Raw genomic sequence first — 20,370 nt, forward strand, 5'->3', positions numbered from 1 at the left:
GAGGGGGGGAGCGTGGAGTCTGACCATCGTTCCTGGGCGGACTTGTGGGGGACGGAGGGGTAGTTGTAAGGAGTCGTAGACTGCGAGGATGGACGCTGTAGCAACTTGTCAGCAAGTGTAAGGTCAACAAGTACGGCACTGCAAGGACCCACCGAAGAGTACGACGTCCTATGCCCGTTCTGCTGCAGCCGCGCAACCTCCTGCAGCTGGCTCGACAGATCCTGCCCCTCCTCACCCGGCAGCACGACGTGATCCCACAGCCCGCCCGACCTCCTCACCGTGTCCCGCCGGTGGACTTCCCTCTGCGCCAGCCTGGCAGCCAGCGACTGATTCTCCTGCGCGTCCAGCGCCGGCCTCGATTCATAACCCTTCCACCCCTCACCATCCAGCTCCTGCAGCCCAGCCTGACCCTCCAGCGTCTTCAACGCATCCAACTGCCTGCCCCTTCTCTGCTCATACTCCTCATGCCTCCTCTTAATCCTTGGCGCAATCGCCTCCAGCTTCTTCAAATCGCTGTACACAGTCGTAGTAGCGGCATTCAGCGCGCGTCGGTTCTCAGGCCTGTTCCTGTCCGGATGCGTCTGCAGCTTCTGCAAGACGAGGTCGGCGTGGCGGTACAACAGCAGGTACATCTGTGCATCGTTGCCCTCCTGCTCGTAGACTTGGGCCTGGGAGGGTCATGTGAGCGACAGCGTTCGTGTGTGCGCGGTGGGTGGGGGGACGGGCGACGCACTTCTTTCTGCATGGTGCTGGCGGTGCGCAGCCAGGCGGCCAGAGGGATATGGCCATTGTAGGTGTAGTTGCCGGCTTGGGCGACGAGGTCCGCGACGCTCACGGGCGCGGCCATGGCGGGGTGTGACGGTGTGACGGGAGATGAGGTGGGTTGTGTGGGCGTAGAGCCTCTACCGATGTAGGTGTAGGTGTGGATGAGGCGTCTTCATGTGTGGGAATGGCAGAACATGTTGGGGGAGTTGCCTGGAGTTGATGCGCATCGAGATGGTGGGTGTTCCGAGACATGGTGGGGCAGGCACGGTCGATCAAGATCAAGACATGCATATCCATACAACCCAGGCGCGCCAAGTACATACAGAGCCTCCATTCACGCCAGACCGAGGAAGCAAACTTCAGCGCATAGACAAAGTAGAACCCCCATCATCTGCCCTCGCTGTCCTCAGACAGCTTCTCCCACTCCGAGTCGGTGCTCAGATCGCCCGTCGACTCGCCCAGCCCCCTCCTCTGCTTCAGCGCTCCATCCCCAAGCTGCGAGAGCCCCGTCGCACCCGCAGTAGCCGCAGACAAGCCTCCAAACTCCGGCTTAGGCGTCTCCTCGCGCGCCCTCGCCTCAGCCGGCCTCTCAATGCGCACGCTCTTCTTAGCCTGCGCCGCCTGGCCCTGGCCCTCCATCTCCGTATCGTCCCCAGAATCCAGCGCCTGCCCCTCAGCCCCCTTGCCGCCCTTCTCCCCGCGCCGCGCCTCGCGGATGCGCTGGGCTTCCTCCTCTTTGGCCTGCGCCGCGCGTATCTCGGCAGCAAACCAGTTGATGCTCCACCACAGGCCGCCGCACAGGCACGACAGGATGATGAAGTGGATGCTGCGAGTGGCGATAAGCATGGTGAAGAAGAGGAGCTGCAGCGCTGCAAATGAGGCGTTTGTTGCGACGAGCAGCGTCGGCGTGGGGCCCGGCGTGAAGATGGAGAGCCAGAGGTTCTCGAAAAAGGACGACATGGTGCGTGGTGGTGCTGGTGCTGCGACGCTGCCGTGTCGAGGAGGGTGCTTGTAGCTCGTGTCGTAGTGTGTTGTGGGCGAAGTGAGCAGATGCGTGTGTGTGGCCGAGGGGAGCCAGTGTGGACCGGCGGAGCAGCGGCGTGCGAGACGGACTGAGTGAGCTGCTTTGACGTGTTGCGGGGCTGGCGTCGGCAGAAGCGCTTCCTGACCCCGGTCCCACGTATCGACTGATTGGCTCGAGCTCTCACATGAACAGCTCCCAGATTAATCCAGATAGGACCCTTGCACTTGTGAATTGATATGCCACTTGTGATGAGGAATCATTGCGCCGATACGAACGGCATATCGTCCTGACATTGTAGATTCTACTCTCCGCCCACACGGGAAACCCCCAACGCAAACAATCAAACTGACATGAATCATAAACTCTTCCATACATCATACACTCCCAACCCTCACATGACCCCGCAGTTGGTCGCAGGCTTGCTCGACCGGTAGTACTCGCGATAGTGCGAACTTTTGTGTTTCCGCCTCCTTTCTCTACCACCATACTCCCACTCCCCACCACCGCCAAACCCATCATTGCCGACAAAGTTGCCATTATACCCATCGCAGACCATCGGCGCAGCGCCATACGGTCCAGTAGGTCGGTGATCGTGCCTCGAACCGTTACCAGGCACCATAGCTTGACTGCCCCAGCCATTCTGGACCAAAGCTGTGTTATTCTGATTGCCCCGACTATTCTGCACCAAAGCCGTGCTATTCTGATTACCCCAATTGCTCGTCCCAAGCGGTGCGTTTCCCCACTGGCCCGGGACTGCGTAGCTGCCGCCAACGGCATTGCGGATCATCTGATTGCAGCCCCACGGCCCTTGCACCATCTCCATTGTCTCCCGGTCTGCGAAGCCGCCGTTGCACATCGGACATGTCATGGCGGGGGCGACGAGAGTCTGGTACGTTTGCCGGTAGGGACAGTTGAGGAGGTCGGAGAGGAATCCGCAGGGCTGGCTCATGGACAGCCAGGAGTGGCCGCATGTGGGCGAGTCGTAGAGAGTGCATCCGCACATGCTGAGGCTGGGGTGGTGTGGGGAAAAGGGGGTGGGTTTCGTCGAGACGTCCAATTTCTTTCCGGAATCGGGAGCGAATGTTAGATAGTGAAAGAGACACAAGTTGTCGAGAATCTTCAAGATCTGCCAGTTGAAGCGGACAGAAGAATATGTCCAAGAAGTGATTGATACATGGCTGAAGTAAATATAATACACTCCCCACAAACATGTGAAGCATCAAAGGCCGTCGTTCACGGATTGAAGTTTCGCACCGTGAAGTCCACATCGTTTGCCCCCTGAGTAATGAAGAATAAGGCAGGCCAGACATTCACGAGCGCGCAATCACTGCCCTGGCTTCGACTTGTCGTCGAGGGAGATCGCCGACTCGGCATCGTCAGATGCATCTTGCTGGTCTTGTTTCTTGATTTGCTGCATGAGCTCGTACAGCTGGCCAATCTGCTGATCTGTACTCCCATAAACACACCGTCAAGCAGAAAACATCAAGTGAAAACATACCGCTCATTTTATCAATCTTAGCCTTATCCATCTTGTCTCCTCTCCAAGAATCACCCTCGAGCATCTGTGCGTACAGCTGCCACTCTGTGAGAAACCCAATCTACACATGTATATTAACATGGGGTTTTTTTGCTGGGGGGCGTTGGATGACCTCACGATTTGAACGGGATTCTCTACATCCCTATGCGCGCGGAATTCAGCTTTGATGTACATGTCACCCAGCATTCGTTCCTCAACACCCAGCCTCTTTCGATGAGAGCGTAATAGACGGCGGTAGAGGGGAATTGGCGGCAGGAGAGCCATGGGCGCTGGTCTGAAGGGGCGCGAGGAACCTGCGTCCGTCGCCACGGCTAGGAGGCGAGTACACGGCCTCATGTTTTTACAGTGTTGGAATTATAGGAATTACGGAGAAAATAAGGTGAAGAAGACGAAAGTGATGAATTCATAGATCTTGGAGATGACCTACTTCTACCTTACTTTCGTTTCGGGGTTGCATAACTCCGCTAGCGCCTATTGGCTCTCTTCCCCGACCTTGTTCAACACCACTACGCCAACTTCTCTAACCATGCTCCCGACTCCCTCCACATCCCACGTCTGCTTTGATCGCGTCTACGAGCCAGCTGAAGACTCGTATCTGCTCCTCGACACGCTATCCTCGCCCTCAGAAACCACTTTCCTGCGCGCCCGCTTCAAGCAGCCATCTTGCGCCCCGCCATTAGTTCTCGAAGTCGGCGTGGGCTCAGGCGTAGTCCTAGCTTTCGTAGCCGCGAACGCAGACACGATATTCGGGCGCCACGATGTACTGACCCTCGGGACTGACATCAACAGCTTCGCGTGCCGCGCCGCCTCGCAAACAGTGCGCAATGCAGTGAAAGAGCGGGAGAGTGGGAGGAGCGTCTTCCTGGATGTTGTGAATGGCGACCTAGCTTCTGCGCTTCGCCCGCACTCGGTCGATGTGTTCATATTCAACCCGCCGTATGTTCCTGCTGAGCTGCCGGATCTCGCGCGCCATACCGGTTATAATGATGTTCCTGCGGGTGGGCAGAAGACGTCTTTTGAACAGGATTCGTATCTGCTGGAGCTGTCGTATGCTGGCGGCGAGGATGGCATGGTGGTGACGGATAGGATGCTGGAGCAGATCCCGGGCATATTGAGTAAGGGGACAGGCGTCGCATATGTGCTGCTGTGCGCGCAGAACAAGCCTGAGGTCGTCAAGCAGCGGATAAGAGAGTGGGGGCCTGGCTGGAAGGCGGAGACTGTGGGCTCGAGTGGGCAGAAGGCTGGGTGGGAGAAACTTCAGATTGTGAGGATATGGAAGAGTACGAATTGAGCTGAACATGGTTGAGGGTAACCCAAGAGGGTGACACGACTCGAACTTCTTCAGGAGGGTTTACTTCTGGTGCTCTACTCTATGCGTCGGTATCAAACGTCACGTCCATATCCACCAAAGCTGCCTTACCACCCAACTTCTCCAACATACCTCGCGCCACAGGACCCATCTCGTCCACCAACTTTTCCGTAGTTGGCCGCTCGTCTGGTTTGTGAGAAAGACACCGCATCATCCAGTCATTAAGCTCATCGCCATACCGATGATTCAACGAACTAATCCCCCGCTCCTCCTGCTCCTCCCTAGAAAGATTAATCCGCACAACCCTCCTCGGCACCCTCGCAGCAAAGTAATGCTCCGGACTCGGATAAACCCTCGCCCCCTTCGGCAGCCCCTTCTTCCCCATCCGCCTCCGCCTCATCTCCCCATACGCATCCACATCCCCAACCGGCGGCTCCCCAACAGCCAGGAAATACACACAAGCCCCCACCGCCCAGACCTCCGCCGCCGTATTATTAATCCGCGGATTCTCAGGCCCCTGCCACTCGAACGTGCCGCAAATACTCGTCCGCCTTGTCTTCCCCGTTCGCTTCACAATTTTCATGCAGTCAAAGTCGTGCAGCTTGAACGACGGATACGCCGTCCCGTTGTGCACGACTAGCACGTTTTCAGGCTTGATGTCGCGATGTAGCAGCACCTCCCTCGTCGCCGTCGCTGGGCCGAGCGCACACTGCAGAAACGCAAGCGCTTGGCTTATTTGTAGGAAGAACCGCCATATGTGACTTTCTGGCACGGGCTTGTTCCTATCGTCGAAGTGCGTTTCTTTCCACGCCATCACGTCGCCCAGCGGACAGTACGCATAGAACGCCGTGCCGTGCGCGGTATCGGGGGTGGACGGGGCGTAGAAAGTGTGTATCAGCACGCGGTTGCAGCGCGGGAGGAGGTTCAGGGCCCGGATTTCTGCGGGGAACGGCGAGCGCGAGGTCTTGGGGGAGTGGGCGAGGACCTTTTTTATGAGGAGCGTGGTGGGGGCGGTTTTGTGCTGGACGAGGGAGACGGCGCGGGTTATGTGCTGCTTTTTCTTCCAGTCGAGTGGGTTGAATGGGAGGGGGAGGGGGGAGGGCTTTTGTCGCTTGGGGGGTGGTGGGGTGAGAGGTGGTGTGGTTGGGGCTTTGCGTTTGGGCATTTCTGGTGTTGGGATGGATGGGTAGTGGAGGTTATGGTCACATTTGCAGTCACAGTTGGGAAGATGAGGGTTTTACTACAAAAGTGACGGGCTTTGATTTATTATCTGTCTGTCTTTATGCCATGTCATGCTGTTGTGTTATGTTGTGTTGTGATGTTCGAGTGGCATTCGAGACTTGTTTGTTCCGGTGCGTTCGGCCTGTCTTTGTTGTTGACACAAGAGCATTGTATAAAGAGGAGTAGTGACATTGTGCTCAGAAGCTTGAATGTAAGCCTTCGTCAAAGACACGGTAGCTGGTGATTATTCACTCATCCTTAATCTCACACGGAGTTGAAACTGTGCGAAATATCATGCACAGTCTCCCACCCATCCCAATGAAGCCCATCCCAGTGAACGTCCCAGCACGTGCCGCAGTTAGCAGCGCAGCCTGGTCCTAGCGCGACCGCCAAGGCCTCGTGGTCGTAATTTCCCTACTGGAGCTTCCCCACGCCAACACGACATCCCAGCAGCAGCACAACGAGTGAGCATCGCAAAACCCCTCATACCGACACCGTCGACTTGAATTCTCCAGTCGCGCAGAGCTAGAAATCGCAGTTATGAAGCTCGTTAGGTGCGTGAAGGATGGGAATCAATGTAAAAGGTGGAGCTATAGCTTACTGATGGCGAGCGCAGGTTTCTTATGAAGTGCCAGAATGAGACGGTTACGGTGGAACTCAAGAATGGTAGGGAGTTTGTTTTATTTGTCTTTGCTTGGTCTGGGTACGAGCGCTGTCGACACGTTACTTGCTCGTCTCGACTCTATGCGTTGTGTCGAGCTCCAGATCAATCCTTCCCAACGCCCAAAGAATGCGCGTCCTGACTCACTCTAGGCACAATTGTAAACGGCACCATCACCTCCGTCTCGCCCCTCATGAACGTCGCGCTCCGAGCAGTCAAGTACACGCCCAAGGGCCGCGACACCGTCGCCCTCGACACAATGACGGTCCGCGGCTCAACCGTCCGATACATCATCCTCCCCGACTCGTTACCGCTGGACACGCTGCTCATCGACGACGCGCCGAAGCCCAAGAACAAGGCGAGGAAAGAAGGTGCGGATCGCGGCGGTCCCCGTGGTGGAGGTGGACGCGGAGGAGGCAGAGGTGGAGGCGGTCGTGGCGGGCGTGGCGGCGGTGGACGCGGTGGAGGAGGAGGCCGGGGCCGAGGACGGGGGTTCTAGATGCTTTGGGCGTGTGAAGGAATGGCTTAGCGAAAGATATACGAGGCAGGGTCGAAGCTTGTGTGTGTGTGATGCAAAAGCACAGGGTATGGGACTCCGTGAGACGAAGACACCGCAAGTTGATGCGTATTAGGACCACGCTTGGATCGGTCAGGGCATGCGAGATTTACAACAGCATGCACGGCGTTTTCGGGGGATTGGGTACGCGCGTGGAAGAAGTACAGACATGTACACGAAATTGAGATGGATGCCGCGTCGATGCGCTTCTTTCTTGCGAACCATTACTTTTCCTTCATGTCACTCAACGGGCTCGTCACTAATTCAGTGTTTGATATGCTAAAGCTACAGATATCCATTGCTGGGAAAACTCGACACAATTTCGCATCCTACTCCGCATCCTCATGCGCAACAGGCGGTGTATCATCTACCTGAATTCCACCCCTCTTCTTCTCCCCGCTATCATGGAACGGCAGCTTCCACCCACCCTCGTCCTCGGGCGTGCTCAACCACAGCCTCATCAGGTGTCTGCGCGGCGCCGGCGCCGGGTAGTCTTTGTACGCCGTGCGCGCGTGCAGCACGTGGTTGTTGGACAGGAACTGGATGTCGCCGATGTCGAGCACCATGTGCAGCGCCAGACGCAGGCACGTCTCCTCCAGAATCAGTGCGGCCCGCTGCTGTTCCTCTGATAGCGGCGGGATCAGCCCCGCGTCGCTGAATCGGCTCAGGGAGCGCACGAAGTACGGATCCCATCTACACGGTGTGCGTTAGTCGCTGCTTTCCCCACCGCCTTGCTTCGGAAGCGGATATAAACGTACTTGGAATACACGCGCCCCCCCTCCCCAGTCTCGAGATAAAACACACTGGCGCGAATCCACTCCCTCTGCCCCCTACTAACCTCCCCCTTCCTATCAAAATACCAAATCGGCTGCGTCAGCAAGCTTGCCACATCAGGGTGTTCTTCCTGCAGCACATTCCACACGCTATGGCTGCTGACGAGGTCGCTCTCGCCGCCCTCGAGCGCCTTGGCCACGCACAGCAGCCCGACGAGATCGGCGTCGTCGGCGTGGAAGAATTGCCGCGCGTTGGTCCGGTAGATGCGCACTTTGTCGATTTGGGACGCGTCTTCACCTAGGTCCTTGACGTGGCCTAAAACGTGCCCGCGGCTGTTTTGCGAGACGAAGTAGCCTAGGTAGGTGCCTAGGCCCATGTACGCAACTATACATTATATCCATCAGCACCAGCATCGTCGGGATTACACTCATGGGGGTAAGGATAAAACATACCAGCACTCTTCGCATTCCCCCACTCCCTCACCGGCATCCCCTTGAACAAAATAAACCCCTTCCCATCAACAAGCTCCTTGCGCAACACGGCCAGAAACCCGCTGAACGCAGGTAACGCGAACTTCTCCCGCGTAATCCCCGTCAGCGGCTCCCCAGACGCTATGAAGGCGTCGGCTGCGCTGCTGATCTCGCTGATCTCGCCCTCGGAGAAGTGGTGCGTCCATCGCTCGGGGTGCGAGGCGTAGTCGGAGGCGCGCCAGGCTGTTGGTCCCGTGATTGAGGTTGGGAAGGCGCTGTAGGGTTGGATTTTGGCGTAGAGCGGGTCGTGTTGGCCGGAGGTGCGGAGGCCGTCTGGGAAGAGGGAGGGGGTGACGGTCTTGGTTGTGGGTGGTTGGGGGAGGTGGTGGGGAGGCGTTGGGGCGGAGGCAGTGAGGGAGGGCGCCATGTTGACTTTCTACGCAGAAAGCAAGGAGATGAAAAAAGATAGGAGGAGGTTATTCTCTTTCAATCCAGTCTTATTCCACTGGACAATTCAGCAAATAATCTGTCTGCCACCAAAAAATCGTCTTGCAATAAATTTCCAAAGCACAAAGTATGTGAAACAACAACAACTTTCCCCCAGCAAGACGACCAAACCACCGCCTTTTTATATTTACCCCACTCCTTACTTTTACTACACCCCTCCACCCTGCACACAAGCATACATACGCACATACGTACCTGCCCCTCCTTGGTTTTCCCCTCATCCAGCGTCGCAATCACACCATACCAAGCACCCTGTTGTGATCGCCCGCGCGAATGGCGTGCTTACTCCCCTGGAACTCGCGATATCTCTCGACCCCACCACGCAGCTACGCCATGCATGCCGACCCCTCGTTGCGAGCTTATCAAAGGTCGGGGGGAAGTGCCGGGACGATTGGGGGATTTGAGGGGAGGGAGTGTGGGTATTATTGTGTTGCGTGGACGTGTTGGTAGATAGAGGTGGTGGTTTAGACTAGCGAAATGCATGTATGCAGGTGTGTAGTTCAAAGCACCCCGCAGAATGTCAGGTACCTGTGTGTATGTATGTGTGTATCAAGCCCCACTCCAGTTTACCCTACTGTACTATTCCAACGCCATGTAAATGCCGCGCCAAAACCCATAACCACCACTCCAAACACCACGCCAGGCGCGTCTAAAACCCCTCAAGACACTCCCCAACCACCGCCTCCAACATCCTCAGCTCATAAAAGCCCGCCACATTCGCATAAACGCCCAACCTTCTCTGCACATCCGCGCGATTCTTCGTCCCAACCCACTCCCCCGCACAAGCGCAATGCTCCATAAACTCATTGGCGCGCAGACGGGCACACTTGGCGCACTTGAGGTCCTGCGTGCACCACTCGAGCACAATCTTCTGCACGTCGGCGACGAGCTGCTCTTCGATGCGTAGTTTGTCGTAGCCCGCGCCGCAGCGCTCGTTGTCGCACTTCCACTTTGGCAATGGGGGTGCTGCGGCATCGGTATTCGAGGGCGGGGCGGGGAGCAGCGATGCGTCGCGGCAGAGATCTAGGTCGCGACTTGCTGTGCATTCGTCGCAGATGACGCCGCGGACGACGAGGGCGGCGCTGGGGTTTGCGAAGCTGGCCTCGGCGCTGAACTCGCGGATGTCGAAGAGGTGGAGGAGTTCTTTGCGTAGCATGCGTGCTTCAAGGCTGATGGCGCGGTCGAGGCTTAGGACTTGCATGATGGATTTGACGAGTTGGAGGACTGGGTTTTTGAGCGAGAGGTGCGAGCCCGGGAGCGTGGGGAAGATGTAGTCAGCTGCGAGTTCGGGGTGGAGGATCTCTGCGTGCTGGCGACGCAGTAGATGGGAGATCTGTCTGAAGAGCGGTTTGGTAAACGTCTTTGGGAGGATCTGGGTCTCCTCGTTGGGGTCGACGGTGAGTGGGCGGAGGGGGATTTGTGTGGGACGCGGCGTGGAGCCGTCTGTGACTGCTGGGCGTTTGCGTGCGTGCATGAGCTCGATGAATTCGATGACCCATTCGTTGAAGGTAGGTTGGAGTGTGGGAGGGAGAAACTGGGCGAGTTGCCAGCACATGATGTTCTCGATCGTTTGGTTCTCCTCTTCGACCACCTCGTTGCAGCCCTTGCCGCCGTAGTTGAACTCGTCGTACCAGACGAGGTAGTCCCAGTACTCCTTCACTTCCAGCTCCATAAACTGGAACAACGGTTTGGCCTTGATTGTCTTGATGATGTACTGACTGTACGCATATGCGTTTCCGACCTCGGCTTTCGTGGTCTGTAATAACAGCCGGTTCGGACTGGCAAAGACGATGTGTGACCCCACGCGCTTGAAGTCTGTCATCAATTGCTGTAGTGTCTTCTTCGACATCATCTCGACGTAGTAGTGCAGAGACCTGTCGTACAGAAACGAGCCTGGACTGCTGACCCATCGAACAAGATGCTGAACCATCACGTCTGCCATGCTGAACCCTTCGCCGGCTCGCACCGCCTCTATCCACCAGGCTTTGACCATCTCACGAAGGACTGTGATACCCGCGCTTGCGAAAGCATTGTCTGAGTAGATGACGTTCGTGCCGTCGTTCGCTGCATCATATGAAGGCGCGGCCGGATTGAAAGACACAGAGTCCGCCCCCTCAAGTTCGTTGATCAGGGAAGACGACAGAATGGTGTTGATCGCGAGGTTTCGCAGGTTCAGGTCGATGCAAACAGAAGAGTATGTGCCTGGGTTATTGATCGAAGGCATTTCAACCGACTCCAAAGGCGCAAGAATATCATCCTTCTCGTACCCGGCGTGGTCAGGTTTCGCCTGGCCAGACCACCAGAGGATCACCCTCTCCTTCTGTAGTCGTCTGGCATATGCGACATCGATTAAGAAACGCGGGTCGTTGCTCTCGAGATTGCAAAGAGGAATGTCTCCATAGCGGGCGAGTTCCATGAGATGAGAGACCCACGAGCCAAGATCAAGGTAGTGACTGACGAGACGTTTGGCGATGAAGGACTGCCAGCCTAGTGGAGGCAGCTGCTTGTCGGATTCATCTGGATGTAATGGCAGAATAGGCAGATCCTTCAACATTGGTATGTCGTGTGAAAGCAATGCTTGATTCGGCGACTGCATGACGACAATAGTAGGCTTACCTTCATCGACCTTCATCCTCTTGATTACGTCGCCAAGCTCGAGCAACGCTTTCCGTCTCGTAGTCACCATAGTAGTCCGGAAGTGGATGTCTTCTTGGTACTCGATCATCGTTTGCCACGGCTCACCCTCGTTGTCCTCAAATCGTCTGTGCAGCGCATCGCTGTAAAGCCGGTCAACATTGGGCATGCCCTGTGAATCCTTGGACTTGTTCTGAATAATGATATGAGCCTCACTCCTCGAGGTCGAGAAGAGCGCGTAGATGTTGCGATCGCCACTGCTAACATGGTACAAATAGAGGAAACTAAGCGGCGCCTCCGAAAGGTATGGCTGTTTTGTCGGCACTTTTCGTAGCGCGGACAGATCAAAACCCTGTTCCAAACCCTTACCGAGAACACCCTTCTGCGACTCGTCGAAAGTGCAGATGCTGCCTAGTTCGAGGATGGCGCGAATGTTCAGTGGAACTTGTTTCTCATACACGCCTTCGACGCTGGGATGGTTGAACAGCGCCGCAATGTTCTTCGCTTCATGGACATATGTCTGTTCAGACATCTGAAGTTTGAACAAATGGATCGACGGGTGTCCATTCGGCAGGGTGTGATTCACAAGTTTCTCCACAGAACATCCGCTAATCGACACGTCTGGGAGATCGTCGCTTCTCAGATTTAAGTACAGCTGCCGTTGCACGATGATCTTCAATGTATGGATCTTCTTGTCGATGAGTACAAAAGCCTTAACTTCTCCCGGTGTTTCGGTGAGTCGTAGCTGGATAAGCTGCCACGTGCTGATGAAGAGCAGCTCAGCCTGGTTTCTGAAGAAGGTACCGATTGCGTCCGAAGCATCGACAGGCTTCTCTCCAAACAGCTGTCGTCTCCGCGCGCGTGCCTGTTTCTGTATCTTCCACTTCTGCTTCTGATACATGAGCCAGCCTGAGTAGTCCTCAGTGATGGAGGGCATAATCTTCGGCAAGGCGGCATATGGATCAGTCTGGATGGGTACAGCCGGCTCAGGTTCTTTTCGCTTTGCGACCCTCTTCGTGACAAGGCCTTTCTTAACTTGCGAGAGAACGGTCATTTTTGCAGCACCAAAATCCTCCAAATCACCGGCGAGTTTGTTGTTCGCTACGTTTGCATCGCCGTTGGTCAAGGCCTTCTTGCTGAACATGTCTGTCATCTTCGTTTGCTGTAGCTTGTCCTCTTTCTGACGGATCCTCCGATCGAGCCACTCCGGATGTGGAACCCTTGGAACTGGATTGCGGACTTTTTGGAGTGCCGCCGGGATGGTGATGAGCTTCTGGATGACAGAGGCCAGACGTTCCCGATAGTAGTCCCAATCCAGCACAGTTCTAGGATCCATATCCCCAGGGTCTTCCTTCATCCACTTCCGCAAGAAGTACCGCTTCACCGACTCTTCAGCGGAGAAGATAGACATGGGAATGGCGCGTTCCGTGACCGGAGCGTTCCTAGGCCTCGAGGAAATGATGTACTTGCAGTTCAAGCCCTTGTCTTTGACCATTTGCTCGCCCAAGAACTCAGCGAGACGCTTGGCAGTCGTGATAGCGGTTGACTTTTGCGCTCCGTATTCCTCCAGTGTCTTCGTCATGTTCTTGTTCTCGACGATGAGATCAATGAGTTCCTCGTCCGCCAAGGTAGCACCGCGTGTGTCTAGGATGTCGAGCCATCGATTTGCGACGTTTGCAACCGCGCCATAAGTCTCTTCCAGCGTTGTGCCTTCCAAGAAGAACTTGAAGATCTGGGCCTGGAAGTTCTTGATAAGTTTCAGTTCACCACGTCGCTTCACCTCAAAACCCTTGAGTTCTGCCAAGCTGCCGTCGTGGTTGAAGACAGCATATCGTTTCTTTAAATTCTTATCCTCCTCTTTCGACGTAGGCAAGATCATGGCCCTATACGGTCCGTCGACCTCAAAGAAGATAGAGTTGTCGCTGTGCTTCTCGTATCGGAACGACTGCGGATCTGTCAGGGTCTCATAGTTATGATTCGTAAACTGAGCGTGAACCAAGTGGTTCAACATGGTACAAGGATACGAGATCGTCATCTTCTTGCCATTGCTGAGCTTGAAGGAGAAGTTCTCAGGAAATGTCGCGGGAAGAATGGCCCAGATACCATCAGTATCCAGTTCTAGCGGTCGCCCGATCCTCTCGACAAGCGACCGAGCCAGTTGAATAATCCGTGCGCCCGTCAAACAAGTGACACCGGCCATCTCCAGGGAATACCATCGAGACCCCTTTCGCATGACATAGCCGTAAAATGAGTTGAGAATGACCTTGTGCGCCAACTGCATAGAATCGAACAGAATGATCATCTTCTTCGCATCTTCAACATCCGAAGCCGGAGCGCCAGCAGCTTTCAGCGCCTCCGTCTTTCCTTTCCAGACCTTTTGCTTGCCCTTGAAGTCGTATCGACGATCACGAAAGCCGCTAACGGTGTCCACGTAGAAAGGATTCTCACGCTGGCAGATGATGGCTTCACGCTCGATTGTTGTCGATTCGTGGATCTTGTGGTAGATCTTTTTGGAATAGTCGGTTAAGCGTTTTCTTGTCAAAGTAGCCTGCTCTTCGTGGGAGAGTTCTTGGAATGTCCGTGTCGGAGAGTTAGGATATTTCCCTGGAAAGCGCTCGTTTTCCAAGGCATGTCGAACCATGTTGTATTCATCTCGCTTCGCGGGTAAGTATTCACCTCTCCAGGCCCACGGCATCCGACGATCACATGTCTTCCCTGGGCGGTTGAAGTCGCATGCTGCGCAATTTGACTCATTGATCATAGAGTCCGGTTGGAGTCGGTTCGTGGTCATGATGTTGGGGTACATAGAGGCAACGTCCAGATGGTAGATCAGCGGTCGTTCATTCCGGTTTGGGGTGTTCTTGAGCTGCGTCAGCTTCTCGATAATCTGGGACTTCACCTCGTCGTAGTTGGTAATGTCCTCCATCTTTTTCTTCTCCTCGACCTCAACGCTGAACTTGAGGGCCGCATCCAGATCCCGAATCAGCTCATCGATAGCCGTGGTGTCAATCGCAAAATTATATGGAATGTCACTTCGGAAAACACCAGCCTCTATACTCTCGACGTGACCACCAACATATGTCTCTGACTCGAGGAGATGACCGTCCCAGAAGGCCTCCTTGGGAGCCTGGTGCTTGTTCGGCAGAACAATACCCTTCTGATACGCTTGCACCATCAACAACATCTCGCACAGGGTACCCGTACCCTTACGCAGAGCATCATCCGGACCCAAGGGTAAAATCTTGCACAAGGCGAAAATGAACGGATGCACATATTTCATGTACAAATAGTAGGTCGCAACAGCATCAGAGACTGAGTACTCGGCAAGTGTCTGGGGTCGTTCGGAAGCGTATGGTGTCATCAACTCGGGATCAAGCTCGTCTGGATCGTACCCTAGTTTGGCCATTGTAACAGCTTTCAGGCCACGACTTCCTTGTGGTAGGTAACTGTCTCGACTGACCCACGCAAAGGCATCCATGTGTGCACAGTAATCTGACTGGTAGATGTCCTCGCTGTTTTTCCTGAAGCCAATCTCCTGGTACATATCGATTCCCAAAACACTAGCTCTTGCTTCGACGAATGGCCAATCGAAGAAATCTCCGTTGTATGTGACCATGACTGTTGGCCTGGCCTCTTTGATATGCTCGAAGAAACGCTCTATCAATCCCTTCTCATCCGGTTCATTGAAAATCATAAAAGGTCCTTGATATTCCGGCTTCGGTGTGTATTCAAAATCTTGGATATCCTCAGATACAATCTCGCGGTTCGTGATTAAGAAACCCTGGCCATCGATCATGTACGATATCATCATAATCTGGTCGAAGACAGCGTCGGGGAATTTGAGCGGCAGCTTCGTCGTCTCGATGTCGTATGCCATGATTACAGGGTCCGCAGGGGTGAGGCGATCCTCTATGCAAGTGATTGTGATCACGCCGTGCTTGGCATCAACGGTATACCAGTTTCCAATTCGAACATCTTTGTCGATGGCCACTCGGACGTGATATGGAACGTCGTATTCGCGGATATCGACGATAAAATCGCTGGCGTCAACCGTAGTCATGATTCGTTTCTCGTACTCGTAGTCTTCGTTATCGAAAAAGTCAAAGCCAACATTCCCACTATGGTTTGTTAGCACAAAGCAACGTTTCAACCGTGTCGAGAAGCTTACCTGGCGACTTCCGCGTATGTATCCATAGCATTAACATTCTTCTTGTTCTTCTCCACCACTGGGTTGACCGCCTTTCTTACAGCCAGCAAGTCATTCACATTCGCAAACGACAGCTGCAAAAACGTCCTCCGATATCCAGTCAGATGGTTCGGCATAGAGAGATCCTCCTTCTCGACCCTCTTGAAAGTCTTAACAAGCCCCTCAAAAGACCTCCGACACCACTCCTCCACCTCTTGCTCCTTGCCCTTCTTGACTGCCAGCAAGAAGTACGGGTCATACTCCAGGGTCGCCTTGAACGTGTCGCCATCCTCGCCGATGAAGTAGTAATCCACGCCCGCTTTCCCGCCAGGTACGTTCTCGTCTTCTATTGCCGTCGAACGCATGTTGACAAGCCAGCCGACTTTCTTCTTCCCCGACTCGAAGCGCGCGAAGCCCATAGTCTCATCGATGCGGTTTGCAAGGCGTGTGGCTTCCAACTTCTCGTTCTGTGATGTGGCTTCGGTGCTGCGTAAGGACGAGGCATCGACCGTCTTTGGTTTTCGTGGGCCGTAGGATGTGTTGCCCTGCTTGCCCACCCGGCGGAAGGGCTGGCCTGCTCGTCGCGGCGCCATGGTGTGTGAGGAAGAGAAATGTACTACGATTAAATGCTAGACTATGCAAAACAGGGTATCATAAGAGCGATTGAAAGGGCCGGTAGAAGCAGGCTATCTGGAATTGAAGGCGGGGGTGCGTGTAAGGAGAGAGTGGTGGTGGTAGTGAGGCACTTTCAGGAATCGTATAACGCGACGCGCTCGCGTGGTTGAACCGTGTTGCGCGCCTTCCCCTTTCGAGGACATCAATTAGGCCCCACTTCAACAGCCACAGTAGTGGCAGTACCAATCTCGGTCGCCATTCTCCATCATCCTCCAACACCAACTGCAATGTTCTACATCGTCCCAAACATGTCGTCAGATGATAAATCAAGAGAGGCAAATATAGCCGAATCATTTAGAAACGAGTTGATATCGCTAAATAGCTCAATCATCGAACAAGTTACCGATATAGTGAGCAAAAACGAGCCAGCGTCAGACCTTTGGCCCCAACTTCGAAAGGTGAATTTTGATTACAAGGCAAAGAGATCCAAGATTCTTGAACCGGAGAAGCCGAAACCTGAGCCAGTTAGTAAGTAGTTGGAAACAGAATGCGTAACAAAAGCCCTCGTTCTTATTCCGTCTAGGTCCACAAGCCATGGCTAAGCCCAGCCAACAAGACGATTTTAAGCACAGAATTCTGGAGGAAGATGTCTCCATAGTGTGGCCTTTGTCGCCTCAACTACAGAGTTCATTGCAGATTCCCGCTACTGCTGAGAAAGTCACAATCCAGGGTGAACCGGCATCAACATTGCGTTTAGCTTTAGAAGACCTTCTCACACAAGGTAACGTACTCTATCAGTACTTCCAAAGAGCTGTTGTTCGCATATCACCAGACACAGTTGTCAAGATCAACAAATCACAAGATACAACAGAGGTACATATACTTGACCACATTCGCAAACACACGCAAGAACTTCCCGTACCTACGCCCCTTGGCATGATCAGAATCGGAAAATGGGCTTACACTTTCACATCCTTCATCCCAGGAATCTCTCTTGATTCTGTCTGGTCAAATCTCTCGCTAGACAAGAAATGCCATGTGCGAGAACAACTCAACCACCATTTCGCTGAGCTGAGACGACTTCCAATCCCATCAGAAGAAGGATACTTAGGAGGGGGATTGCCACTTATATGTAAAGGCGGCCATCGCTTCAGGAAGGAAAGCTCAACGCCTATTGCCAACAATGCCCAGTTCAACGATTTCCTCCTTGATGATTCCTGCATGGAACAAGCTCGTCTTGACTATGTCCGTGGTTGTATGCCAAGCGATCATCGTATCGTGATGACACACGGCGATCTATGTCCACTCAATATCCTAGTTGAGAGCGAGGATGTACTAACCATCACTGGGATTGTCGACTGGGAGACTGGAGGGGCATACCCTGAGTATTGGGAATATGTCAACGCTTTCAGATCCTCGTTTATTGATCGAAGCGATTGGTGTCTATATTTACCCGAGTTTGGTATAGGGAAGTTCTTCGATGAATATGCGAGGGATCATGTTATTGAACGCTTTGCAACTTCATAGCTGTTTTGTTGGGTCGTTTGCGTTCCATTAATAGTGTACCAATTTTATACAGCGTCAAGGTACTTGATTTCAAATAAATGATGTTTAAGAACTTCTTATTATGAATATGAATACTCTTGAATTTCACAGAAACAATAATCCTAAACACATACTCAAAGACCTTTGTTGCGCGCCTTTGTGTTGCAAGGACATTTACTAAGCCCCACATCACCAGCCACACAAGTGGCAGTGCCCTCCCGAGCTGTCATCATGGATATTTTTCGGCCCTTCTCTGCACCACCGCGAGAACAACTCCACCACCAAACCCAGCGCAACCCACGAGCCCCGTCTCCCCACCAGCCCCGCCCAAATCACACAAACACCCCAACCTCCAACCCGCCAACATCGCCCCTCCAAACCACCCAAATCACACCACCATGGCAGACGACACGCGGAAACCCTCGCCGCAAGCCCCCCCTCCGCCTCGCGCACCCGCAAACGTCATGCCGGGCGGGACCGCGCACACGGCCGGCGGCGAGAAGACCTCCGCCGCAGGACCGACCTACATCGACGCGGTGCGCAGTCTAGGGCCAGAATACTATCTGAATTTCCACAAGCGGCCGTGTATACGGGACAGTCAATTGCAGGGCATAGCGGCGGGGTTTGCGGGCGGGAGTCTGGCGGCTATAATAGGGAGTATGTTGCCCTTGTGTTCCCTCCCGGAGATGGGGATGGGGGTGGTGAAGATTGCATGCTAATGGGGAGACAGAACCAGTGCTTATAGCGTCGAATTGGGCGGTGGCGACTTGGTGCGGTGTTAGTGTTGTGTCGTATCAGGTGTGTCAGTATTATCGCAGTAAGGAGAAGGCGGGGATGAAGCAGGCGGCGGATCTTATGGAGAAGAAGCGCGCGAGTATTGAAGCGAAGAAGGAAGCGAGGAGGAGAGCGAGGGAGGAATATGACAGGAAGGAAGAGGCGCTGAGGAGAGAGGAGGAGAGGAAACGGTCGTGGGGATACTGGTATGAAAAGAACGTCAAGTTTTGGTAATGACGATACGGCTGTTTGGAGTTTGGTAGTGTGGGATGCATTGTACAGGACTTGTACGAACACTGTAAAATATGTGCATGATTTGCACGCATGATTCGATTGTAGATATCGATCGGAGCCTAGCCGAAACCCAAAATGAATATTCAAAACCCGCACCCCATGCTGAACGCCCAACGCGCATCCCCTTGACAACCTTAAAAAGAGTTCGTGAAATCGTCATCGTACACAGAGATAGAGAGAGTAGACCAACACGCCAATTTCGCCATATATCCAAGTATTACAATTACCTTCGTCCATGCCAGCATCTGGCTACGCGACGAGTCCGACATCCTGTAAAGAGGTTTGATGGACTCGAGAATCTTAGATGGAAGCTGTTTCAAGCAACTCAAGTATTTCCAGGAGGGTTTACTCCCGAAGAGACGAGTACCATGTCGGCCGTCATACAGCAAACTTGACGCTTCTCTGAGAGAAGTCCACTTCTGGCAGGGGCATTTCTCGTTCTACTGTTGAATCTCTGGATGCCTTACCACCAACACCTCGCCGTCTTCTCTCGCTACGCTTTGCTCTGGCCTCGCGGGCTTCTCTTGCTTTCCATTCAGATAGCTGCTGTCTTCTCTTTTGCGACCTAGCGTACGCCATTGCTGGTGTCGGCTTGAAGCCAATGCCGTTCAGACCGGTACCATCATCATCTGGGTCGGTTGAGGGGTCGGCGAGATGACCCGTGATCTCAGTGACCTGCCACGTGAGGGCTGACAGTGAGGGCGACGGTGGCTTCTTCAGTGGGCCAAGCTGCAGAGAGCGATTTCTTGCGCCCGATATTTGGTCTGTTGCGGTCGATGTAGGGTTTTGTTGCGGTGACGTGTGACCCGAAAACGACACGAATACCGAAGGTTGTGCAAAGGAGGCGATATCTGGCAACATGCGGGGTTGCGGCGTCTGAGGGGTCTCTGGTATCTCTCTGAGAACTCCCGACCGTGGCGTGACAGCAACAGCGTCTGAAGTCTCGCCAGCCTGTCGAGACTCCAGGCTCGTCTTTGCAAAGTCTGTGCCCAACGAAGTCACGTCCAGCTTCAGCTTCTTGTGTGCCACATCGTCCACGGGCGTAAGCGGGGACATTGGAATGGCCGAGGTCGCCACGAGGTTCATACCTCGCAGCTGGTCTGCGACTGCATTTCTCGGGCTATCGGCGCCAGACGAGCGCGACGAACTCCAGCCTCGTGGTGGTGCTGATGCAGGGCGTAGAGCGAGCGTCGTGTTGAGCAGCGGTATCTGCGGGGGCTGGTCTCGCTTGCGCTTTGGCGAGGGGTGGGCCAGCTGCGTTGGAGGCATTTCGCCGGTGGATGAGTTACATGGAGAAAGTGGGCGATGGCGAATTTAAATGCGAGTGAAGTGTGATATACTGTTCATGGCAGCTGGTCGGCAAGCACGCGGCCATTTGGAGATCGCCTAGCGAATGTGGGGCACCCATGCAACCTGCAACAGGGCTGAACCGCCCATCTGAACCCCTGTTCACCTGCACCTGATCATCATGCGGAGGAGAACCCGACCCGAGCTGGTT

At 54.3% G+C, this 20,370-nt stretch overlaps 10 protein-coding genes across 10 annotated transcripts in view; 4 read left to right on the forward strand and 6 right to left on the reverse strand.

Moving 5' to 3' along the window:
* P153DRAFT_430952 (uncharacterized protein) overlaps positions 1-2,974 on the reverse strand; it is a gene marked incomplete at its 3' end in the record, with an annotated part of 4,430 nt that extends 1,456 nt beyond the window's left edge. Inside the window, exons 1-5 of the mRNA XM_033672865.1 lie at positions 2,185-2,974; positions 1,178-1,966; positions 734-902; positions 153-668; positions 25-95 (exon numbers count right to left, since the gene is read on the reverse strand). Coding sequence (XP_033524241.1) covers positions 25-95; positions 153-668; positions 734-902; positions 1,178-1,966; positions 2,185-2,792 — 2,153 coding nt within the window. The 5' untranslated portion in view covers positions 2,793-2,974. The remainder of the gene's footprint in view (positions 1-24; positions 96-152; positions 669-733; positions 903-1,177; positions 1,967-2,184) is intronic.
* Positions 2,975-2,978: 4 nt separating this feature from the next.
* P153DRAFT_225676 (ACN9-domain-containing protein) lies at positions 2,979-3,746 on the reverse strand. The gene is made up of 2 exons (XM_033662658.1): positions 3,444-3,746; positions 2,979-3,387 (listed from the first exon to the last, which is right to left on the reverse strand). Exons 1-2 carry the CDS (start codon positions 3,660-3,662, stop codon positions 3,166-3,168), a joined length of 441 nt encoding a protein of 146 aa, XP_033524242.1. The 5' UTR covers positions 3,663-3,746; the 3' UTR covers positions 2,979-3,165.
* A 106-nt stretch (positions 3,747-3,852) lies between these two features.
* Positions 3,853-4,617, forward strand: P153DRAFT_289928 (uncharacterized protein; the record flags this gene model as incomplete). Its single annotated transcript, XM_033663683.1, has 1 exon — positions 3,853-4,617. One exon carries the CDS (start codon positions 3,853-3,855, stop codon positions 4,615-4,617), a length of 765 nt encoding a protein of 254 aa, XP_033524243.1.
* Positions 4,618-4,711: 94 nt separating this feature from the next.
* P153DRAFT_264539 (kinase-like protein) lies at positions 4,712-5,704 on the reverse strand (the record flags this gene model as incomplete). Its single annotated transcript, XM_033662855.1, has 1 exon — positions 4,712-5,704. A coding segment is annotated over one exon (993 nt), but the record flags the coding sequence as incomplete, so codon positions are not given.
* Positions 5,705-6,327: 623 nt separating this feature from the next.
* On the forward strand, positions 6,328-7,260 carry P153DRAFT_366360 (Sm-like ribonucleoprotein). Its single transcript, XM_033668036.1, has 3 exons — positions 6,328-6,410; positions 6,473-6,522; positions 6,670-7,260. Exons 1-3 carry the CDS (start codon positions 6,397-6,399, stop codon positions 7,014-7,016), a joined length of 411 nt encoding a protein of 136 aa, XP_033524245.1. The 5' UTR covers positions 6,328-6,396; the 3' UTR covers positions 7,017-7,260.
* Positions 7,261-7,402: 142 nt separating this feature from the next.
* On the reverse strand, positions 7,403-8,744 carry P153DRAFT_375488 (taurine catabolism dioxygenase-like protein TauD; the record flags this gene model as incomplete). Its single annotated transcript, XM_033669591.1, has 3 exons — positions 7,403-7,766; positions 7,832-8,231; positions 8,300-8,744. 3 exons carry the CDS (start codon positions 8,742-8,744, stop codon positions 7,403-7,405), a joined length of 1,209 nt encoding a protein of 402 aa, XP_033524246.1.
* A 729-nt stretch (positions 8,745-9,473) lies between these two features.
* P153DRAFT_385090 (DNA polymeras-like protein epsilon) lies at positions 9,474-16,237 on the reverse strand (the record flags this gene model as incomplete). Its single annotated transcript, XM_033670397.1, has 2 exons — positions 9,474-15,576; positions 15,627-16,237. The coding sequence occupies 2 exons, from the start codon at positions 16,235-16,237 to the stop codon at positions 9,474-9,476; spliced, it is 6,714 nt and encodes a 2,237-aa protein (XP_033524247.1).
* A 293-nt stretch (positions 16,238-16,530) lies between these two features.
* Positions 16,531-17,861, forward strand: P153DRAFT_339078 (kinase-like protein). The gene is made up of 2 exons (XM_033665812.1): positions 16,531-16,787; positions 16,843-17,861. The coding sequence occupies exons 1-2, from the start codon at positions 16,547-16,549 to the stop codon at positions 17,784-17,786; spliced, it is 1,185 nt and encodes a 394-aa protein (XP_033524248.1). The 5' UTR covers positions 16,531-16,546; the 3' UTR covers positions 17,787-17,861.
* A 239-nt stretch (positions 17,862-18,100) lies between these two features.
* On the forward strand, positions 18,101-18,968 carry P153DRAFT_366364 (cytochrome oxidase biogenesis protein, Cox20 subunit). The gene is made up of 2 exons (XM_033668037.1): positions 18,101-18,461; positions 18,535-18,968. Exons 1-2 carry the CDS (start codon positions 18,203-18,205, stop codon positions 18,810-18,812), a joined length of 537 nt encoding a protein of 178 aa, XP_033524249.1. The 5' UTR covers positions 18,101-18,202; the 3' UTR covers positions 18,813-18,968.
* Positions 18,969-19,031: 63 nt separating this feature from the next.
* P153DRAFT_225757 (uncharacterized protein) lies at positions 19,032-20,234 on the reverse strand. The gene has a single exon (XM_033662659.1). The coding sequence runs from the start codon at positions 20,139-20,141 to the stop codon at positions 19,251-19,253; it is 891 nt and encodes a 296-aa protein (XP_033524250.1). The 5' UTR covers positions 20,142-20,234; the 3' UTR covers positions 19,032-19,250.
* Positions 20,235-20,370: the final 136 nt, after the last annotated feature.

This window comes from Dothidotthia symphoricarpi, assembly GCF_010015815.1.
Source record: "Dothidotthia symphoricarpi CBS 119687 unplaced genomic scaffold P153scaffold_9, whole genome shotgun sequence".
Taxonomy (NCBI): Eukaryota; Fungi; Ascomycota; class Dothideomycetes; order Pleosporales; family Dothidotthiaceae; genus Dothidotthia; species Dothidotthia symphoricarpi.